At 39.0% G+C, this 21,465-nt stretch overlaps 1 protein-coding gene and 1 non-coding gene across 4 annotated transcripts; both read left to right on the forward strand.

The window, feature by feature from the left end:
* Positions 1–351: 351 nt before the first annotated feature.
* Positions 352–445, forward strand: trnai-uau. Its single transcript has 2 exons — positions 352–389; positions 410–445. It is a non-coding gene; the product is annotated as a tRNA-Ile (tRNA).
* A 4,375-nt stretch (positions 446–4,820) lies between these two features.
* Positions 4,821–21,075, forward strand: LOC101156612 (protein phosphatase 1B). Of its 3 annotated transcripts, none has more exons than XM_023949350.1 (6): positions 4,821–5,217; positions 10,033–10,875; positions 14,271–14,388; positions 14,536–14,647; positions 15,016–15,073; positions 17,032–19,330. In XM_023949350.1, the coding sequence occupies exons 2-6, from the start codon at positions 10,045–10,047 to the stop codon at positions 17,335–17,337; spliced, it is 1,425 nt and encodes a 474-aa protein (XP_023805118.1). In that variant the 5' UTR covers positions 4,821–5,217; positions 10,033–10,044; the 3' UTR covers positions 17,338–19,330. The 3 variants fall into 3 exon arrangements, with proteins under 3 accessions (XP_023805118.1, XP_023805120.1, XP_023805119.1); XM_023949352.1 differs by lacking the exon at positions 17,032–19,330 and adding an exon at positions 19,834–21,075 and having other exon boundaries at positions 4,825–5,217; XM_023949351.1 differs by lacking the exon at positions 4,821–5,217 and adding an exon at positions 5,269–5,401.
* The last annotated feature ends 390 nt before the right edge of the window (positions 21,076–21,465 follow it).

Consider the following 21,465-nt stretch of genomic DNA (forward strand, 5'->3'; position numbering starts at 1 on the left):
TAATGATTGTCTCTTACAAGGCTAAAGTCTAAATAAACCAGTCTGCCTCTATTATAAAGGAGTTCACATGTTTTTTTTTTTGCAACATTGGAAACAGTATAGTTAGTCTGAAATTAAAGATCCTAACGATTCAAAATTATACTGGCTTTCTTAAAGTTAATTGGGGTTCATTAGTTCATTGGGGTAATGTTTGTTTAATTAAAAAAAGAATGAAAATGACAAAATTTTTGCACGTGTCAACAGCATCTCTACAGTCAGCTGTTCCCCCTCACCGTCATTGTTCAATTTTGTTTGATCACGATGAGAAGGTCGGTGTTCATATTAAAAAGTCACCACGCGCGGAGGCCCAGAGCTCCAGTGGCGCAATCGGTTAGCGCGCGGTACTTATATAACAGTATTCAGCGGAGACATGCCGAGGTTGTGAGTTCGAGCCTCACCTGGAGCAGCGTTTTTAGCCTGGGTACTTCCGAGGAATGAATGGAGGCAATGTGAAGTAAGCTTTATCTGTAAGATTGTGTTGAGTTATTAAACAATTTATTTACTTGTTGCTGGCAACGGACCATCCAGTTGCAAAATAAGAATTTCTTGTTGTTCTTTTTTAATTTTTTCATGATAAAAATGTTTTTATCAACATATTAATGTTGAGCAATTTCCCAAAATCATGTATATAGTTTTGTTAACATTGAGTCAGAGTTTATTTATGTCGAACCATTATTTAAGTTTCCCTAGCTATGTATTTACTAATACTTTCCCAACTTCGCTCAGATTCTCAACATATTATGTCGTCTTAACAAAAGTATTTGAGTGTGTTTGACACCATGTGTATGTCATTTAGATGTTGTAAAATGTTGTAATCAATAGTGTCAAAAGCCTTTTTCAGATCGATGAACACTCCTACCGTGAACTCTTTGTTTTCTGTGCCATTTATTTTTTCTTCAGTTAATTGCATGATCCCCATTGATGTTGATCTATTTTTTCTGAAAACATATTATTCACCAGACATTAGTTTATCTTTCTCAACAAAAATTTCCAGCCTTGTGAGGAATACTTTTTCAAGAGTTTTTGTAGACTGGCAGAGTAGAGACACTGTCTATAATTAGTGCGTTGATGTTTTGTTTATAGAAATATGTATAGTCAAAATTTACATAGCTCTTTAAAGCAATAAAGGATTCCAAATTACTCTAAGAATGTTAAAAGGGGGAACTGACTAAAATCTAACGAATATACTGTTAAAAATTAATAACCCATACTTAATAGATAATGAAGTTTTGCAGACTAGTGTTAAACTGTGACTGCTTTGATTTTTTTTTTTGCTTCAACTTAAGTTTAAAAAGCACAGTCTAGAATATTACTTCGCAATTTTTGATTTTTAATAGAAAAGGAAATATTACATTTAACTTTAAACCCACACCAACCCTGTATTCTGGCATCACCCACGTGCACCTTTTGTTTAACAGCGCCCTCTATTGGACATTACTCAAAACGCAAGATATGTGATGTCCACTAGAGGGAACTGTAACCACGTGTGCTGGTTTACTGATAGCCTCAAATCTCCAAAGGTTTTAGTTCTTACAAGTTGTGGAGAGCAAAATGACAGATATCTTCATCTCTCTGAATATCTTTACTTTTAGAATTGGTCCTGAGCTTTGTCTTTAATTTAAATTATTTTCTGTCATGTTATTTTTTTTCCTTTATTTAATGTCACAAGTGCGCATGTATGCTTGCTGCAGATGGGATTTGTTTGTTGATCTGTCCATTTTAAGCCATGTAGAGCTGGGAATGAACAAGCAGGAGATTGCAGTAATGACATGACCCAGATGTCCCGGGTGCAGATCCGGGGGCTGAAAATGAGAGTGCAGATTGGGACCTCGCACCTCCCTTTGCCCCCACAACCATTGTGGCCTCAGTCCATCCGGCTGTATGGGGGAAACACAGCAGAGCATTTAACAGCCGACTGCATAATGACACTTGTATGTGTGTGTGTGTGTGTGTGTGTGTGTGTGTGCGTGTGTGTGTTTAAGCTCATCCAAATCCATGTAAACATATGGGATCAGATTTTGGAGCGTGTGCCACTTGTTCTCAGTGCTCCGGATTTAGGAGTAACAGTTTTTTAATTTACTCTTCTTTGCCTGCTAAATAAGACACTAAAGCCTGGTTTCTCCCACTTGACCCCCCTCGCCATCCTTTGAGGTCAGCGGATGGCTAAACCGTCACAGAACACACCCTCCTGACAGGAGCCCCAGCGGGCCACTTTAATGTACGAGAATGATCCGAGCAGCACAAGCATCTGTGTGTGTGTGTGTAAAGATGTTTGTGTGTTGAGGATTGAGAAGAAAAAAAAGGGGCCAAAGATGGAGAGTTTAATATTTGGGATAAGCTTTGATTGAACATCCTCAGATCAGAGCAGGATGATCAGATTCTGCCAGTAATAATCCCTCATCTTAGAAAATTAAATACCACTCTCCACTGCTCACACACACTCTATATCCCTCTGTAAGACACTCGGAGTCTTTATCTAACATGTGTCTCATAACCCTGCCTGGTTCTTCAGGGAGATTCTCTGATATCTGATGAGTTTTTTATTAACAAGGCACAACTCTAATCCGGAGGGCAAAACACAAAATGACAATGGATAAGCTGCGCTTTTGCCAGACTGCTCAGACACACAAGAGGCACTCGCCGATGCACTATTACTAAACAACCTTATACATGCACTTACATTATAGTTTAATCTCCAAAACCTATACTAGCCTACATTTGTTTGCGTGTGCAAGTATTTGTGGCCACACTGTTGAGATATGATCTTAGCAGCTTCCAAAACACTCTGTCTTATTGAGTGAAAATCTTATTTACAGTTGTTCTGACATTAATGTGATATTTTTTTTCTCATCTCCCATTTGTGATTATTAAAGTTTGTTTGAAAAAAAAAGTTAAAATATAACCCACTGAGAAAATTCCTATCTGTCGCATCTTAAACTAACCGTATGTGTATAATAGGAAGCTTTGCGAGTGTGAATCAGTAGACAGTGTTTCATAATTTGTCTGTGTTGCCGTGTGATGGACTGGCAAAATTCCTTTACACTGAAGTAGCTTAGATAGGCTCCAGCAACTCTGCACAGGGTGAAGCTGCAATGGTAGATGGAGCTTTGTAGCTTCTCCTTTTTTCAATTTTAATAATAGTGTTTTAACGTTTTTATTACGACTCAGACAGAAGAACATTGACATATCCTGATAAGTAATCAATTGTTTTGCTGTCAAAACAAAATTAAAAATATATGAGTTATGCGGCTAAAGGAAGAGTTTACTGAAGCAGGAAGTTAGTAAATGGTGTTATAGAGATGAGTAAGTTAAACTGAGGGTTTTTTGGTCAAAACTATTGATCTGAAAGGGAACTATTTGGTCATGATTGCTGTATAGAAAAGGAAAAAAAAATCCAAATATCTTTTTACAGACTTCTGAAAATAAGCAGTTAAAAAGGAGACATTATTAGATCAACTGATTTTATTTTTTGTAATTTAGTTCTATTTATTAGATTTAAAAAAAGAAACAAACAGAAATACATACAACATAAATCTTAACACATGCTGGATATTTATGTACAGTAGATGATAAGAAGTTGGTAAAGTCCTACTTTTATCATCATTTAATCTATTTTTAAAAGTGTTCCCAGGGGTATTTTAATTATGATTATGCCGTTTTTAGCCCAAATCAAAAAACCTGTGTCTTTTTATTGGACATAGTATCTGCAAAGGGGCAGTCCTTCATCAGATATTTGCCTCTGAGTTGTGGGTGGGACCGCTGCTGTGGAGAAAGCCTGCTTCCACTTCCCATTATCTATCTGTTAACACTCTCCCCTGCTAGCTTACAGCCCCCTCACGACCCTAACAAAACATTAGTGGTGCAACAAAAATGGCGAACAATATTGGAGCTATCCAGCCGTACAGTTTTGAGCCAGATGTCAGCTCGGATGAGGAAAACGCTGACAAACACGGATCTAGTCGTCTACAAGGGGACGAATCAGATTTGAGCGGAGTTTGTGTCCCAATGATTTTATTTTCTTAGCTTTCTGAAACAGCAAATTTTCCTCTGCTCCTGATTCACCACAATATGAATAAAGAAATGCTCAGAAACACAGTTTTAATCTTAATTTTTTAAAAATATATATGTCCTCCATCATCAGAACATGGTAAAAACACAATTTACAACGTAGTCGGTTTTTGAAATGCAACATTACACAAAAAATCAAGTGCAGTGGGCAAAGTTTTAGCCAACCGATCCTGAACCTTCATCAATAAATTCATCGACCTAAGAAATGATAGATTTCCATGAAGTGTGGATTATTTAAAAAATAAATTTTAATGTCCCAAGTTCATTATTGTTGACATAAGTAAGTTGAATATAAGATACTTGAAGCAACAACAGAAAATTGAAGAACACAAAAAAAAACATCTTAACAAGAAATTGTAAATGTGACGTTGTTGCTCTTTTAGAAATCTCTACGCTTGCATTGGCATCTTTCAAACTTTTATGATAACTATCTTTGCAAATTAATTTGTGGTGTTTTGTTTAACAAAGATTTAGTTCTGCCCAACATGATGAAAACTCAATCAGGTGAATGTTTATATAACGAAATAAAGACGCAAATCAGTGTTCCTCCGGTGTACGCCGAAACGAGTTGCAAGTGTACCCCAGACGGCTAGAATTCCAAAATTGGCCAATCAGAATTTAGCATGAACAGGCATCAAGCTAGTTGACACACGAATCCGCCAATTAAATGACGTTTTCCAAATAGATTGTAACCAATCACCTTACAGATGCTAAAAATAACACCTCCTCTTGTTCAGCACCTAAAGTCGAAGGATAGCTCTGGCCTTTCAATGGAAGAAATTGCTAGATTTGTTAGTGTTGTATAATAATATAACTTATCACCAGGTTCCATTTTTTTTGAACGATCGCAGTCTTTATTTATTGAGAAAGACAGAAGTGGCGTCAAACATGCGTAAAAATCAACGCTGTCCAAGCACGGAACCACCGAGAAAGGAATTATCGCCGCTCATCTGAGGCCAATCTTGATTATTTATTTTTTTTAAATTAAGGAATCACAACATAGCTAGCTAACGTTAGCTCTGTTGGTAGCCAAGTAAACGATATATCCTCAAATTAAAACAGAGTCGTTTATTTAAGATTGGATCTACGTTGGTTCAGCAGCTGGAAAACGTAAGTAGCATGCTAATAATGCTAACATTATTAGCTCCAGTTTGTCATTCCGGAGAGCCGTGACTAACGGTAGCTAACTCACGTTAGCTAGCTTTAGCTGACATGCTAACCCAACACACCAGAAAACTGGGCCTGCACGAAGAGGAACCACTGTTTAAGTCAACAATTTATATTGCTTATTCTTGTAGGTCGTTTGGTATTTTTTACAGAAATATCGTGTGACGTTGAAATGTTAGCACTTTCATAAAGCTTGACTGAGTCAGTGTGCGAAGCTAAGTTGACAGCCGTTAGAAACATCCTAATTTTAAATAGAGGTAGTTTCAGCTACCACCACTCTCATGACCTCCTTTTTTTTTCATTTTCTGGTAATATTACCTATACATATGGTATCGTTTTGATTGCTTCGGTTGCAGTTAGCTTATTAATCTAAGGTGTTTTCTTTTGTTCCTTTTCATTGTCATTGACTTAATGTTTGTTTTTTGTTTTCTGGGGTTAGCATAAGAGCCTTTCATGGCACTCAAGATTAATATTGTAACATACTTTAAATTGTCTAAGAAGTATGAATAATACAATTTCTGATTAGCTCTCACATTAATTCTATGTTTCATCAAGATACACGTTTAAAAACAATGCATATATTATTCCGTTTAGGATGATTTTGTCTGTAATGAATTGTAAACAATAACAGTTGCCTTTTAGAAAGTTAAATGTACAGCTTTAAATCTACTTCTTTATATTTGAAAGAAGAACATGAACAAGCTGTGAGATTCTTGTTCTATTTTTATTTTATTTATTTAGCTTTAGGGGATGGTAGTTTCATTTTAATTGACAATTCTACAATTCCTGTAGAGAAGCAGGGAGATAAAAAAAAGTCCTATTGTATTTTGTTGAAGCTTTCGATCACTTCCTTTACACATACATTTTGCTTATATCTTGACAGAGTTTGCTCTCAATGTTTTCCCATTAGTTGAAGTGGTACACTGTACATTGCTTTGTAAAGCACTGCAGATTGATTGACACAGATGGCATTGATTTTACACTGGGGGCTCGCTCACACCAAAGATGTAAGTTCAATTGCACTTATCAAATTTTGTTGTTGCTACATACACACTTGTATATGGAAAATGCTTATGGAGTGTAAGTTTGTATGTATTACTGTTGTTGCACTGTATTGTATTAGGTGCACCCCATTAGTAGATTCTTGTTTATTATTATGGTGATCTGTCAGAAAAGGTCCAAAAGCGCTGTAACCCTCCTTGAGATCAGAAATTATTATTATTCTTCACAGATTAATTCTCTGTTTGACTTCGGGTTTTTATTTTTAATTTTGAGGTGTTCAAAATTACTACTATTCCTCCCAACAGTTTGCGAGTTCTCTAAGATTTTTTGTTGTTCCTTGCCAACTGACTTTGTACAGACTTTTGTATCCATCCATAAAGATCAGACATTTTATGGGCTCATATAACACAACAGTTAACATTGTGTGTCTGTACCGCAGCGATATGGAATCAAAGAAAACGCCTGAGGTCGTCTTTATGATTTTTATGATGTTTTGTATAGTGTGGAAATGCAGCTTCTTTGACCGCCTTGTTCGTGTGTCAGATTACAAAAAAGATGCATTGATGTCTTGTACATGACATCACTCGGTGTTGAGCTTCGTCCCTGCTTGTTTGATAACGGGATTTCAATAGCTGATAGTCTCCAAGTCAGCAGTGAAGTGAAAGACTGAGAAGTCAATGAAACGCAATGGCGTTGAGATAATTGGTGAACTTGTGAAGAAGAAACTGCAAAACTTCAAAACCGTGGAAGTGGCAAGGATGTGTTTGGACGGTTGAATAATACATATATTAATGGCGGGTTAATGTTAGAGCCCTGATGTGTTTTATTTTTATGGACAAAGAAACAAATGGAGTGCTTACATGAAATATTAACACTTGCAGTTTAAAGAGGAGCTAATGCAGCGTCTGCTTTTTATTTTGCATAAAGAGATTGTGTTATTTTATTTAAAAAAAAAGGCGAAAGTTAAGTTGAAATTGGACAACATACTTGTCAAGTTCAACATTCTGACAGTTATCTTTGCGTAAACTGAATTTGAAGTAGTGATTTATTGGATTCGATTTACTCAAACATATATTTTAAATGTATATGCAATCCATAAAATCATCTGCACAGCAAGACTTTCATTGTAAACCAAACAAATTCATTTTGAATTCAACTTTAGGATTTTATAATTTCTCTTTTGGATTTCTAAGTTAGTTGAGTTTGTTACATGGGGCTAAAAATAGAGAGAGCAGCAGTCATGTGATGTTGTGATTCCATGGAGAGTCCCCTCTATTATCTAAATGGGGCTCTTCTGTCCTGACAGGGTTAAACTCTGTGGAGGTTCTGTTTAAATTCAAGGCTTAAAATTCCCCTCAATGCCGAATGCTCCAGTCTTGTGCGTGTTCAAACTGCACCATGAAAGTGTCAGGAATATTTCTGCATAGACGGATAACCCTACAATATACAGTTTTGTGAGATTTAAGTCAATTTATCAAAAACAAAACAAACAAAAAATGTATTGACACAGCTTAGTGTGTCCAAGAAATGTGAGATGTGGCAGCCTTATCCACCAAATGTTTGTATACTTTATGAATTCTTTACTGCTTTACTTTTCATCTGGTGTTTTTTACTATAGTTTAAAGATTTTTCTCTTTACTTGCGTATTTGTGGACAATTTCCCCCATTTTGGATGGGTATTATGCATCCCCCATGACATCAAAAAGGGGGGGTGTACTGCTTCTGTTTTTGGAAATTCTGGGTTTGCTCCTATTTGAAAATGCAAGATATTCATTAGGTTAGTCCCGTCACTCTAACAACTTTCTCCCTTGTGTTATGAACAAGATTCAGAGATTATATTGTCCACTGATAAATTAAAATCTATTTGATCTTTTTGTTAGAAAAACTGTTAGCACGGTCTTTGTAAAGTCTGTCAGATTAAATTAAATTAAAAAAAAAGGAGGACAACACCACATTGAGTAGTGTGAATTTCTATAGTATGTGTGATTTTTAGAATGTAACTTGGAAAGTGGTCTCTGAGCAGCATTTGGATTCTCTGCAGTGTTATGTAACCCTGCCGTGAAACGTCCCTGCTGGAAACCATGGGTTTCTTTTAAAAAGGCTATTGCACTGGAGAGAGGATGGCTATAACTAGTAGTTGCAGTGTGGGTGAGAGTCCTTAACACAAGGTTAAGTGAGCGAGAATTCTCTGTTTGTGTGCGTCTGTGGAGAAGTGCGATAGGCTTTGTTTTGTTTCAATCGGCGTTTCACAACCGGCAAAACGTTAGCGTTCCCGTGTGTTCTAGCGGTCCTCACGTCCTCCTTTCACCACCCCAACTGCCCAAATAGGCGGATGATGCAACTCCTCCTTCCTCTCACTACCAAGCAGCTGAGTGTGTGTGAATTTGTTTTTAGCGTGTGAGAGAATGACATTGGGAGGAGGGGGATGTCACTGAATGAAGCCTTGGCTGGATGTTTTCACAGCAGGCTGGGTGGTTGCTAGGCAACAGCAGTGTTTGTTTTATTTTTAGAGAGAATCTCTCCCATCAAAATTAGAAGATTCGTTTTATTTATTTTTTTTTTCTTTAATAAAACCTATATAAAGCCTTTCAAATAAAAATGTAGCCACATGTTAGTCTGGCTTTAGTAACATTCTGGTCATACAGCGGAGACCTGAATGGGCCTGCTCCAGCGCTTCACTCTGGTAATGAAATGTAAACCAGACTGGAGTATTTTTAGAGCACCTTTTTCTTACTCGTAGACTATGACACTGAACACATGCTTATAGCAGGAACAGACACACAAAACCGCCCTCCTCTGAAAGCGGCTGTGATCACTTGTTACATGGGAAGGACTTTTTTTTTAGCCTCGTGGCTGTCATTCCAGGGACATATAGGATGGAATTCCTTCAAAAACATCAACACCTGTGATATTCAGTTTTTCTTTGATTTCATAATCTTGATAGTTTAGATAATAAATGATCATCTTTGTAGTCATGATTATGGCTGGGATATATATAAATAAAACATATTTTGGTGCTTTTATTTTGACATCTTTCCATCGGTTTTCAAAACAACTGCTTGGTTTTTTAAAGAAAATATATTTAAATGTATCCTATTTTAATTCACTCTATAACAAATGTTTTAATAATTGTGCTGTAATTTAAATATATTTGCCTAAAAATTAGGCTTACAATTGCATATCTGAGTATTTTCCTCTTCTGTGAATCGGCAGCAGACAAAAAAATGGAAACGAGTGAATTTGTGATGTAGAAAATAGAGTGAGCGGGCCAGAAGCTCCCTGCTCCACTCTATTCGGATACATCCACTTGTAGATGACTAGATCCACGTATGTCTTTGTTTTCCTTGCTGGCATCTGGCCCAAACTGTACAGCTGGATAGCTCCAATATTCTTAGCCATTTTTGTTGCGCAGGTATTGTCAGGTTAGGTGTGTGAGGGTCTGTGAGCTAGTGGGAGAGCATGTCATCATATGGGTGATGGGTTTGTTCCAGGCAAACAGTCCCGCGCCCTCAACTCTGTTCTGGTGAACTTCTGCCGCTCTGCAGAAACTATGGCCTAGAAAATGACACACATTTTTTTATTTTGGCTAAAAACAGCATAATCAAAATGAAAAAAGACCCAATAGGAATGCTTTTAAAAAAAGCTCAAAAGATGATTGGAGTGGGTCTTTAATGTCATGTTATTGTATTTTAAAGGCTTCAAAGTTAATTGAGAAGTTAAGTTTCTTTGTGTCTTCTTTGTGTGTTCAATCTGCAGCTCTAAGGAACAATGGGCGCATTCCTGGACAAGCCGAAAACAGAGAAACATAGTGCCCATGGAGAGGGCAATGGGCTGCACTATGGCCTGAGCTCCATGCAAGGCTGGCGGGTGGAAATGGAGGATGCCCACACAGCCGTGGTTGGCCTTCCCCATGGACTCACCGACTGGTCCTTCTTTGCCGTCTACGACGGCCACGCGGGTTCTCGGGTGGCCAACTACTGTTCTGCACACCTGCTGGAGCACATCTTGTCAGGTGGGGCTGAGTTTGGTCAGGGGCCAAGCTCGGTGGAAGGTGTGAAGGATGGCATCCGCTCTGGGTTCCTGAACATTGATGAGTACATGCGCAACTTTTCTGATCTGCGGCAAGGGCTGGACCGCAGCGGATCTACAGCTGTTTGCGTCCTGCTCAGCCCAACGCACCTCTACTTCATTAACTGCGGCGACTCGCGGGCCGTGCTAAGTCGAGATGGCAAGGTGGGCTTTTCTACTCAGGATCACAAGCCCTGCAACCCCCGCGAAAAGGAGCGCATACAGAATGCCGGTGGCTCAGTGATGATCCAAAGGGTAAATGGCTCTCTGGCTGTGTCTCGGGCTCTGGGGGACTATGACTACAAATGTGTGGACGGTAAGGGCCCCACAGAGCAGCTGGTGAGCCCTGAACCAGAGGTTTGTGTGCTAGAGCGGGCAGCCGAAGGAGACGAGTTTGTGGTGCTGGCCTGCGATGGCATCTGGGATGTGATGTCCAATGAGGAGCTGTGCGAGTTTGTACGCTCACGATTGTTGGTCTGTGACGACCTGGAGAAGGTCTGTAACTCAGTGGTGGACACCTGCCTTCATAAGGTAAGCTGGCATTTTCCTCCTTGGTATCATTATAAATGTAGGTGCTTCTTTTGTATCATAGTTGAAGAATTTAAGATTATTTCTGTTTTTACCCAAAATCTTAGAAATATTTTTTTTTGTTTTTTCTACTGCAAAGTTTTTCTGCTGTTTCTTAGAACTAAACCAACGGTTACAAGTCCGCCCATGTCTATTGAGCAAGTTATTTTTACTTTACTGGATGGGCCATCTCACATAACTGCGTGATCATAAATCTTCTTTGCTGTTGTGATGCGTGTGACACTGTACATGAAAGGAACTTGCTGCAACCACAATAACTTCATGACAAAGTTGGTGACAGTCCACAGGTTGGAAGGCCAGACATATATTTGTATAAAATAACAAACAATATAACCAACTCTTAAAATGTTATGTTTTAAAGTGCTTCCTCCCAGAAACTGTGCAGTAAACGCACAAAATGTCAAACGAAAAGCTAGAGACATGAAGCGGTCAGTTTGTTGATAAAAGGTGAAATTAGGCGTTTTTATCTTCGCCTCGTCCCTTCGTCATCCGTAAAGCATGCTGGGTATGAGGTCCTTTGATGCAGCTGTTGCATTCCTTGAAGCAACCCCCCTTCTCCAAAAACATAAATGTACCCTACCTTTGACGACGGCACGCCCAGACATCCGAGTGACGCTGCAGTGCTGCAACATGTTCATTACACACACCCAATATTGACCCACATCAACTGTACGAATAAAATAGCCAAACAAAATAATGCCTAAATCTGTTGACATGCTTTCATTTTCGCTAAATAACGCAGACAGCAACTATGTCCTTATCATTAACTTAAGATTTTTAAGGTAAGCTCTGAACTTTTCAATACAATGTTTATGAGCTTATTTAAAAACAAAATCCTGTCCAAATTAAATGTATAATTCAGTAACTGCCTTCAGAGGATTAAATCTATTCTAAATACACTTTTTAGAACCTTTTTTGTTTTTATAAGGTCATTCAAGGCATTGAACTTAATGGACTGTTGTCTCTGACATGCAGGAGAAAAAAGTTACCCAACTGTGTCTCTGCAAGCATGGTTCACATCTATGTGGTGTCATCTTGTTTGTTTTCACCTTTTTTCATGATTTACTGTTTTTAAATGTGTTTAGAATTTTTCATACCAATGAAAAAAAGCATTTAAAGGTAAAACAACTATAGTCATTTAGGAAACTATTTATGAGCCAGATTAATTTAAAAAAAAGTATTTTTCCTGAAACATACAATAATATGAAATTAAATTACATTATATGACTGGAAAAGAAAGTAAAATAACATGTCATGTCTCAAAGGCACTTCTTTAGAGGTTATGACTATTTATTTTGCAATCAGCCTTTACATTGTGGTGAAACTTTGTTTCATCATTATTTAAACAGTATTTTAAAGTGTCCTCTCAGTTTTTCAGTCAGGATTACATTGGACTTTGATAGTATTGTTGCAACTTTGTCGTGCAGTTTGTTGATATTTCTTTTTTTGTTTGGGATCATTGTCCTGATGCATAAGCCAATCTTAGCCAAACTGCATGGCTGTCAGGAAGATTGTTCCATATCAGACATCAGAATCTTCTTGTATATACACGAATTTCTGTCTATACAAGAAGACATGAATGGTTCAGCTCTCTGCTTCATTTTTCCACCCCTTAATGTCCTTAAATGACACGTTTTCCCAAAATGTAGACTTCTAATACCTGCTTATGTTTCCATATGTCGCTCATGTCTGTCACATGTACATAATGGGCCATAAACCTGAACTCAATGCTTGAGAAAACCAAAGATGGCTACCTTCTTTGGCCTGCTTTGCATTGGTTACAGAGAGAAAAAGACACCTAGGACACGAAAAGCTACATGGCAGCCAAAGATTAGTGGTGGACCTATTTTTGTATGTCTTGGCATGTATTTGAGATTGTGTTGGAGCACGTTGAGCTTCATCTGAGGAGCAAATTAATAAACCTTTGGACAGTGAGTCTCTAGAAACTTTGTTCAGACTTGCAATGGCAAACTGGGAGCTGCAGACATCTTTAATGTCTCCGTATTAGCTCCTCTGCTTTTACTTGCCTACAAACTTAAGTACGATCCCATTCAAAATCAATAGTTAAGCATGACAGCAGCTCACCCTTTGCTGCTATAAAGGCTTCCATTTTTCCTGGAAAGTCTTTCCACAAAGTTGAAGAGTGCGTTTATAGGAATTTTCCTCTCACTCTCCAAAGGACTTTCGTTGTTGGATTTGCAGGGCAGCCTTACAATTCTTATTCTAAATGATCCCAAAGATGTTCCATTGAGCTGAGGTTGGGGTAGTCATGTTCTTGCTCATCACAATCAGATAAAAGATTTAAAAATCTAGTATTTATTGATTTGTAAAAGGTTTTTGTGTGATGCATGTCAAACTCAAACAAATGATTTGAGGCATTTTCATGGTTTCTTTTTTTAACCTCTTTTTGTTTTTGTTTTTTAATTAAATCTTTGGTGGAATAATGTCAGAAAGCCAGTGTTAAACTTGATCTTAGGATCTAGTTAAGTCTTTATCCAGTAAGCCTAAATATTTATTGCAAACCTATAATAAACTATTTAATAAATGCTAATTATCTCTAATATGTGTTTAAATATCTTCTTTTAGAGAAATGTTTGCTTTAAGTTTGACCTTTACCGATGAGTACCACACTGAAGCCACATTCACACCGGTTGTGCAACGAAGATTCTTGAATTAGCCCATGGTGTTCATTCACACTGAACAAGGAGGGAGGGGCTGCTTTTTTCTTTTTCTACCGTTCACTAGCGCATGTCCGCCACCTACAGCTGGAAGAGGCGCGGTGCAAAATGTTGAAGTGGTGCAAATCTTGTGAACCTTGCTCTTGTTTTTTTTTCACAGCGCTATACATATATATATATATATATATATATATATATATATATATATATATATACACACACACACACACTTGGTGTCACAGAATTCCAGCCAGTCACAAACCGTATTCAATAATTTCTCCTCCATTATTGATATACTTGGTTGGCAATTCGTGAAGTAAATTAGATGCCACTCATACGTTTCTATCAAATCAGAGTCCCTAAATAGTCAGAGATCACCTGGTTTAACTTCAACGGCCGCTCGTTTTGCATGTAGAGCCCTAAAATGATCTTACAAACTTGCGCAGCTACTCTTGATGCAAGAGTTTTGAGCGTGTAAGCCCAAACATGCGTGTTTACATAGACCTTTGACTGCAAGTGGCCACTGGAATGTGTGTTGTCAGGGCGGCGTTGAACGTAGCTTTACACAGGTTTCTCCTAGCAGCTGAATGGTTATTATACTAGGAACAGTAACTCAAATGCAACTCAAATGTGTGTTTTTTTCCCTCTATCGTTCTGCAGGGGAGCAGAGATAATATGAGCGTGGTGTTGGTATGTTTTCCCGGGGCTCCCAAAATCTCAGAAGAAGCTGTAAAGAAGGAAGAGGAATTGGATAAATATCTAGAAACCCGTGTTGAAGGTCAGCATCAAGGTCATTCTTAAGCATATGAGTATAATGCAAAATTCATCTAGAAGGTTTTAATCACCTAAACCTCCCAGTGAGCGTCATTAGAAAAATGGTTAAACCCCTAAAATGAGTTTCTTTTTTGTTGTTTTTGTTTCACAGAGCTTCTGGGAACCTGCGGGGAAACGGGAGCCCCTGACTTGGTGTCTGTCCTAAGGAGCATCGCCTCAGAGAACATCCCTAACCTTCCACCTGGTGGTGGCCTGGCCAGCAAGTAAATATTATTAGCTGAATGTAGATTTTTATCTTCAACTTTGCATGCTTTGGCAGGATCCTAACAAAATGCACTGAGATAAGGATTCAAATTCCAACTTCTACAAATTCTCACATCTTCTATCGCTGTGTTTACATTTTGAAAAAGCTGCAGTTTTACCTGAATTCTACAAAACATTAAATGCCCAAATTTAATCCGGTTCAAGCCAATTTCTTCAAGATTTAGTTTTAGACTATCAAAATAAAGTGCTGTGTTGCATTTGCCACTTTCAATGTCAGCATGTGTCTAAACTTTAGGAGGTAAAGTGCAGATTCCATATGGAATCTATTTGAATATGGTGATCATTTTGATTGTGTCTATTTCTGCAGACGGAGTGTGATAGAAGCAGTGTACAACAGGCTGAATCCTCACAGAGAAGAAGAAGGGGTGAGTTTGACACCCTCATGCCCCCACCCTTTCTACCCTACTCCATGACCTTAGACACACACTAACCCCAGGAAATGGCACATTTTTGTGTGTGTGACGACTTGCGTTTGTGGATAAAAGGAAACAGATGTGATGTACGTGTGAAAATATATGGTAGAGTATGTACATACGTTTTTGTCAGTTTTATTTTCGACAATGACCTTTTGTAGACTGAATTTTATACAATCAAAACTCCTCATCAGGGAGTGTTACTGGTCTATCGGCCATCTGAAAGTGCTTATCTTTTCTTTATCTGTCATTAAATAAAACTAATGGGTTATGTGGTGTAATGATTAGTTCATTAGGTTGGCTAAAAATTATGACACACTTGCAAAATGTTGGTCAAACAGAACACAGATGAAAACTAATTGAATTTCACAAGCTGCTGGGCCATTTTGTATTTCATTTGGAAAATAATCCTAAATTTAAATAGTTATTTTTTCCTTTAGAATATGAGAGGAAGGGCGTCGAAACCATCAGGTTTCAAGTTTCCTTTTACAATATCAATTATCTTAAATAGCAGCTTTTAATGAGTCATTCTTTGAGTCTAATGGCAATTTACTGTTAATTTGGAATTAAATTAAAGTAATGAAATGTGTGAACAAACCATGAAATGCTAAAAGAAGTTGCTAAATCTAATGGTTGCTTGTCCGACTCCACAGGCTTTTAGTTACTGTGAGGATTGACAAAACCTTTAACTGCAAAAAAACAAAATATTTCTTTGTTTTTATGTATTTATTTATTTTAGAAGGTTGTGGTTTTAGGTTTTTGTTTGTAGTCGTAAATCTTTGCACACTTGATTCATTAAATGTTATGAGAGGCTCGTACTTTATGTATCTGTTCCTAAAGTAAAGTCATAAATTCTAAAGAGCTAGTGCATGGCAACTTGTAGCACTTGTTTGCAACTCAGTTCTGATGTATTGTGAGTTGCTGTATGTCTAACTGTATTTTAGGTTAAACAAGCTAGTCCCTGTCTGTGACTTCCAGGCTGCACATCTGTGATAGCGTTGCAAACTGAGCTTTTGCCTGATCTTTCAGATATGATACATTATTTTTTTGAGGACTTTTATTCAATTTTCAAATAGCCAGTAACTCAGCCCCTATATATATATATATATATATATATATATATATATATATATATATATATATATATATATATATATATATATATATATATTCAAGTCATTCAACAACAATTAGAAACTTCTGTCTAGTGTGATACCTCCTTCTTCCATAATGTGCATCTAAACCACTAGAATGCTTTTAAGTTTGATTCCAAAAATGTAGGACCGTTTATTAGCAGTGCAAGCTTGCCAAACCAAAAATTTAAATGGTTCAATATCCAGTTTTTGTCTTTGTGTATATTTTGTGTTCAATATCCAGTTTTTGTTTTTAAAACCGTCAAAGCACTCGAGAACATAAGCTTTACACAGAACCAATAGGCTTTTTTTTTGTACAGTATTTAAGGAAATGTAAGTGTCGCTGCAGGATGATGATCACTCCCTGCATTGACAGGAATAACCTTGAAGAGGTGCTTGTGGAAATGTATTAGTGATGAAGCAGTCTAGATGTGAGTGATTTATGTTTGTGCGAAAATACACAAATTTGTTGTTTTGTGGTTTTGAAAGAGGTTTGAGTTGATTGGACTCTTCTCTGGGCTGTAACCATACTGTCCACCCACAACCTCTGTTGTGTAACCCAGCGAATATCACCTAAAGGATGTTTGCCAGAGGGTGAAAGGTCGCTCTTGCATGAGCATGATCGTGTGGCGCGAGAGAATGTCTCCACCACTGTCACATTATAGTTTTGCAACGGCCATGTAAAAATATTTTGCCGCTGCGTTGTTGAACGTGGCCTTATGTGTGTCTGAACATGGAGCGTGTCTGCAGAGTCTGACCCCTGGCGTGTCACCTCAGGCCCCTTCGGGGGGAGAGGAGGAGAGTGAGGAGGGAGGTGGCAGCATGTCAGCTCACCTGCTGGAAGCGCTGCGGCAGTTCCGCCTTCACCACCGGGGACAGTACCGCACAGTGCTGGAAGAGTCCCTGGCTACCTACCACCTGCAGGGGGAGAGCTCTGTGAGGGAAGAAGGAGAGAGTGATGACGACCAGGAGCGACCTGCCTCCCCTCCCTCCCCCCCTTCACCCCCTCCCTCCCCTGTCACAGGAGAGCCAGAGAGCAGTGAAGATGGCTCCGCCCCAAAGTCCGATGACTGCTCTGAATAAACACCCATCCACCGCTCACTAATGCCATTCCAGTTATCAGATGTGCTGTGATGTTTCTTCTTGCTTCATCACATAAACAGAACTTGAAAGGACACACTGGCCATCGCTCATTAATGAAAAAACGGAAAAATGGCCCTAGTTTGTTTCAAATTCTGTCCCTGAAACTCATTTGGCGTTATACCCTCCACATGTAGCAAGAATTAGTTTCTATCCACCTTGGCTTAGTTTTCCAAACAAGTTAGCCTATTCTGCAGTTTGTACTTTATGCCTTAGTCACAACTGCCGCTACAGGTTGATGCGGGCTGTTTGCGGGCAGAAAATGGGCACGCCTGAACGGGGCTCGCAGGTGGCATGGTCAAAATTTTAATATTGTAGACCATTCGATGAACCCTCAGAGCCAAAATGGACAGGTCGTAGTAAACACATGAACACTGTGTAAGGGCACATCATTCCGATTGTTCCTTTTTTCAATACCCCAAACCCTGAGAACTCTATTTGTTCGTCCGTTGTACACTATGCGTTCAGTTTGACTGTTAGAAATGAGAAAATTAGACAATCAGAGTGTACAGTAGTTTGTGTGGGTATTCAATAGGTGTCCTATGGGCACTTGTGTATCACCTGTGTGTCCAAACTTTTGGTCTGTACTGTACATGCAGCATTCACACACGGTCAGTATGGAACCAGTATTCGCACCTTACTAACAATTAGAGTGCGACGTAAGCATACCATATGACAGCATCACCTGTGCTCAATAAGTATGTGCAACTTGCATCATCTTTACAAACAGTTCACTATGCACGACAATAGTACGTCCCAATTTCACAATGCCCCTTAAGGTGGTCATACAAGCCTCAAGGGTACTGCAAGACACACCTGCGATTCCTTTAAGGAGCGGCTGCTCCTGTCCACGATCCTCCATCGGCCCGGACAACCCCAAAACTAAAAGCAACGGTACAGGCTGTGACTAAGGCCTTAAATACAACTTGCCAAAGTGAACGTCATGTTCTAATACCAACATTTTCCAATAAATCCTTGTGGATGACTCTCCAACCCGCATTTTCTCCTCTTGCTCCCCCACCCAAGCTTCACCCCAAAGCTGACAGAGAACAGGAGTGGAGACACTGAACATGCTCCGTTGTCTCCAAGCCTCCTCCAATCTAAAGACTTTAGAACGGTCCTCTCTGTGTATGCGTGCGTCTGACCACGAGAACAATCAACACTCCTCTTTTTTGTGTGTGTTTTTTTGTGGTTGGTTGTTGTATCCTGAAGTTGCCCCTTTTTAAAAAATCTTTTGGTACTAAACCCTGTGAGTCTCCTCAGCCATCAGGACCCATAACATTGCCGAACACATTCCTGGTTTCTTTCGTTCATGTTGTACAAATGTGTCTGTTAAGATTTCTTTACACAAATGAAGACAGACATTCTAATCCAAACACATGAAATGTGAGCACTTTTGATTTTGGGGAAGTGAAAGAACAAATATCAGCAGAATTTAATCATCTGCCTTCATCTCAGAACACAGTGGAGCTTCAGCCCATGTGTTCTGAAGAATTCAGAGTTGCGCTAAACTATAGAGCACTTTTGCTTTGGTCTAATATATTCACTAGACTTTAAAGGATTTCCTGCCAATGTGCAAGATGGAGATTTTTTTTGCGTTATATTCTTTACTTTTGTTGTTCTTTTTTTTTTTGACATGTGTTTTATTCATTTAAAAGACAGCTGTAAAAAAAAAGGCCTTCATCAATAACTCGGCATCCATTTCTGAATGTAACAGAGCTGCCCTCGCTAGTTTTTCAGTGCGTCTTCTGACTGTGTGACATTTAATTCACTTTTTTGTTGTTGTCTGTAATCAAAAGTTTTATCCATCAGCACTGAACTCCCAATGTAAAGCTCTTAGAGCTCCATGGTGAGATTATACTAAGCACTGTACGTTTGCATTTAAATGACTATTTGTCCTGCAAACAACAAATAAATAAATAATGAGGTACGATGATGTGATTTATGTCAATTATGTGAATTTTAAATTCTCCATCTTTGGTCCTTGTCTCTTGGTCTTGTGTCACATTAATCTCCTTGTAGTCTTTTAAACTCTTTTATATTTAATTATAAAAGCAGTCAGTGGTAGTATCTGTTCCCTGACAGATTTACTCCAGCTGCTCCATATTTCTGCTTGTTTCGGAGAAATAACAACACATCTAAGTTCTCAGGGACAGTTTTGTCCCTAAAAATCTCAATCGGAACCTCGAAGAACAAATTTTTATAAAAATGCTGCGTAGACTTTTGAGAATCTTCTCTCCATTCCTCCCCTGTTTTTCAGTCTGACAGTTGGCCTTGTGATTCTCCGTAAGGTGAGTCGTGTGAGGTTCTGGCTGCTCAGGGGAGCATCACTGTGTAGATCCAGAAGATTAGCAAAAGTCTCATCTTTGCTGTCACCACAGTCACCACATCAACTCTCACGTCCTTCCCTCTTTCTTGTGTGTGTCCTCTTCTTACCAGAGCGCTGGTGAGCTGGAGGACCCTTGGTAGCCGTGACAACCACACCCTCCCCCATGTCTCCTCCTGGTGATCCACGCATCCGCCCAAGAGGAGTGTCTCCATTGCGCCATGTCTTTCTCCAAAGAAGACATGTGGTGTGTGCTGGAGTGCGTGAGTGTGCGTATGTCGGTTGTGCGTGGATGTGTGTGTGTGTGTGTGTGTGCGCTCGCAGCAGTGGGACAAAGACTACAACAACTAAACTCACGCATACTGCTTTAAACCAGGAGGAAAGCTGAATCACTTCTCAGAAATATCAAGATTTTATGAACTGAAGCATTGTGATGGTAAAGATGATTTTTACCATTGAGGTGTTTTTTTTTTCTCCTCCTTTCCTTGAATGTTGACTTTGAACACATGACTTCACAATGACATGAGGACCTATCGTTTGTTTGTGGGAGTTTTGAGTGCGAGACAGCTTCAGTGAGGGCCATGAGGACAAAGACTTTGTAATGTTTTCTTCTCCTGAAAGTTTTTTTTTTTTTTAATTTTGAATACTCCTGGTTCTGATCGTTGCCTAACACTCTTGCTTCTTCCCTCACTATCATATCACACACAAACACAAAAACAAAAAACAAAAAAAAAAACACCACCTCCACCTGTGCACGTATGTGTTGAGCTACCCGTGCGGGCCCTGCATGAGGACTTTGGTTCTACATATACAACTATGTGGTTTTCTAATCCTTCTGGACGGCCAACCGTTGTGTAAGAGCGACTTAACCCAAAGCACCTCCAGACTCCTACAGGCTCCTGCTGTGTGAGAAATGATTTGGAAAATCCTCTATTTTTTTTTTGTTTTTTTTTTTAGATTCTACTAAGATGATAATCATAACCGAGAAGTGGGAGGTTTTCACCGCAAAGCTGAGTTGAAGTTGGAAATCATGGCTTTCGGGGTGGGGTCGGGGTGGGCGACTGTTGTGTCACTGGCTGGACTTACTGTATGAAGAGTGTACGCCTCACAGGTATGGTATACGGAGGTGCATGTGACAGCAGATCGTCTTGACTGAGAAAAGGTTTTTCTTTTGTTAAATGTTGTCCATCAGGTTACTCTAGCTGCTCGCTGTGTAGAGTGAGTGAATGCCCTGTTTTAACCCCTTTCCCTGGTTCTCAGACTGCATTGGTAATGTTTGTATTGCTGTTGTTTGATTGCACTCACATTTGATTACAGAAAGCGTCTATATATGAAATAAAATACCTGCCAAGGACCGTTGTGTTTGTGCTTTATCATCGTATTGGCAGACATACTAACCCTCCAGCGACGTTCGCTCTGGGCATGTGATGCAGGTTCAAAAACGCTCTAAACGAGCTTTGTGAAACGCGAGTTTAGCAGACAGTGTTCACACTAGACTATCGCCACTCCATACAAGTGCATGTTGGAAAAGGCTTGCTGCGAAATGTAGAAGTGGTGCAAATCTCGTGAATCTTTTTTTCGAGGCCTTTTCTGGACAGCTCTATTCCGATATTTGTTCCGGCCGGCCACAAACTGCAATTATGAAATTCTCCTTCATGGTCACTTTTCAAGCGTTTGGCACTTTCATAATACGTCACAACCAAATCTGTATCCCTGATTGGTCAAAGCCCAACTGGTTTAACTTT

This window comes from Oryzias latipes, chromosome 19 (assembly GCF_002234675.1).
Source record: "Oryzias latipes chromosome 19, ASM223467v1".
In the NCBI taxonomy this organism is placed as follows: Eukaryota; Metazoa; Chordata; class Actinopteri; order Beloniformes; family Adrianichthyidae; genus Oryzias; species Oryzias latipes.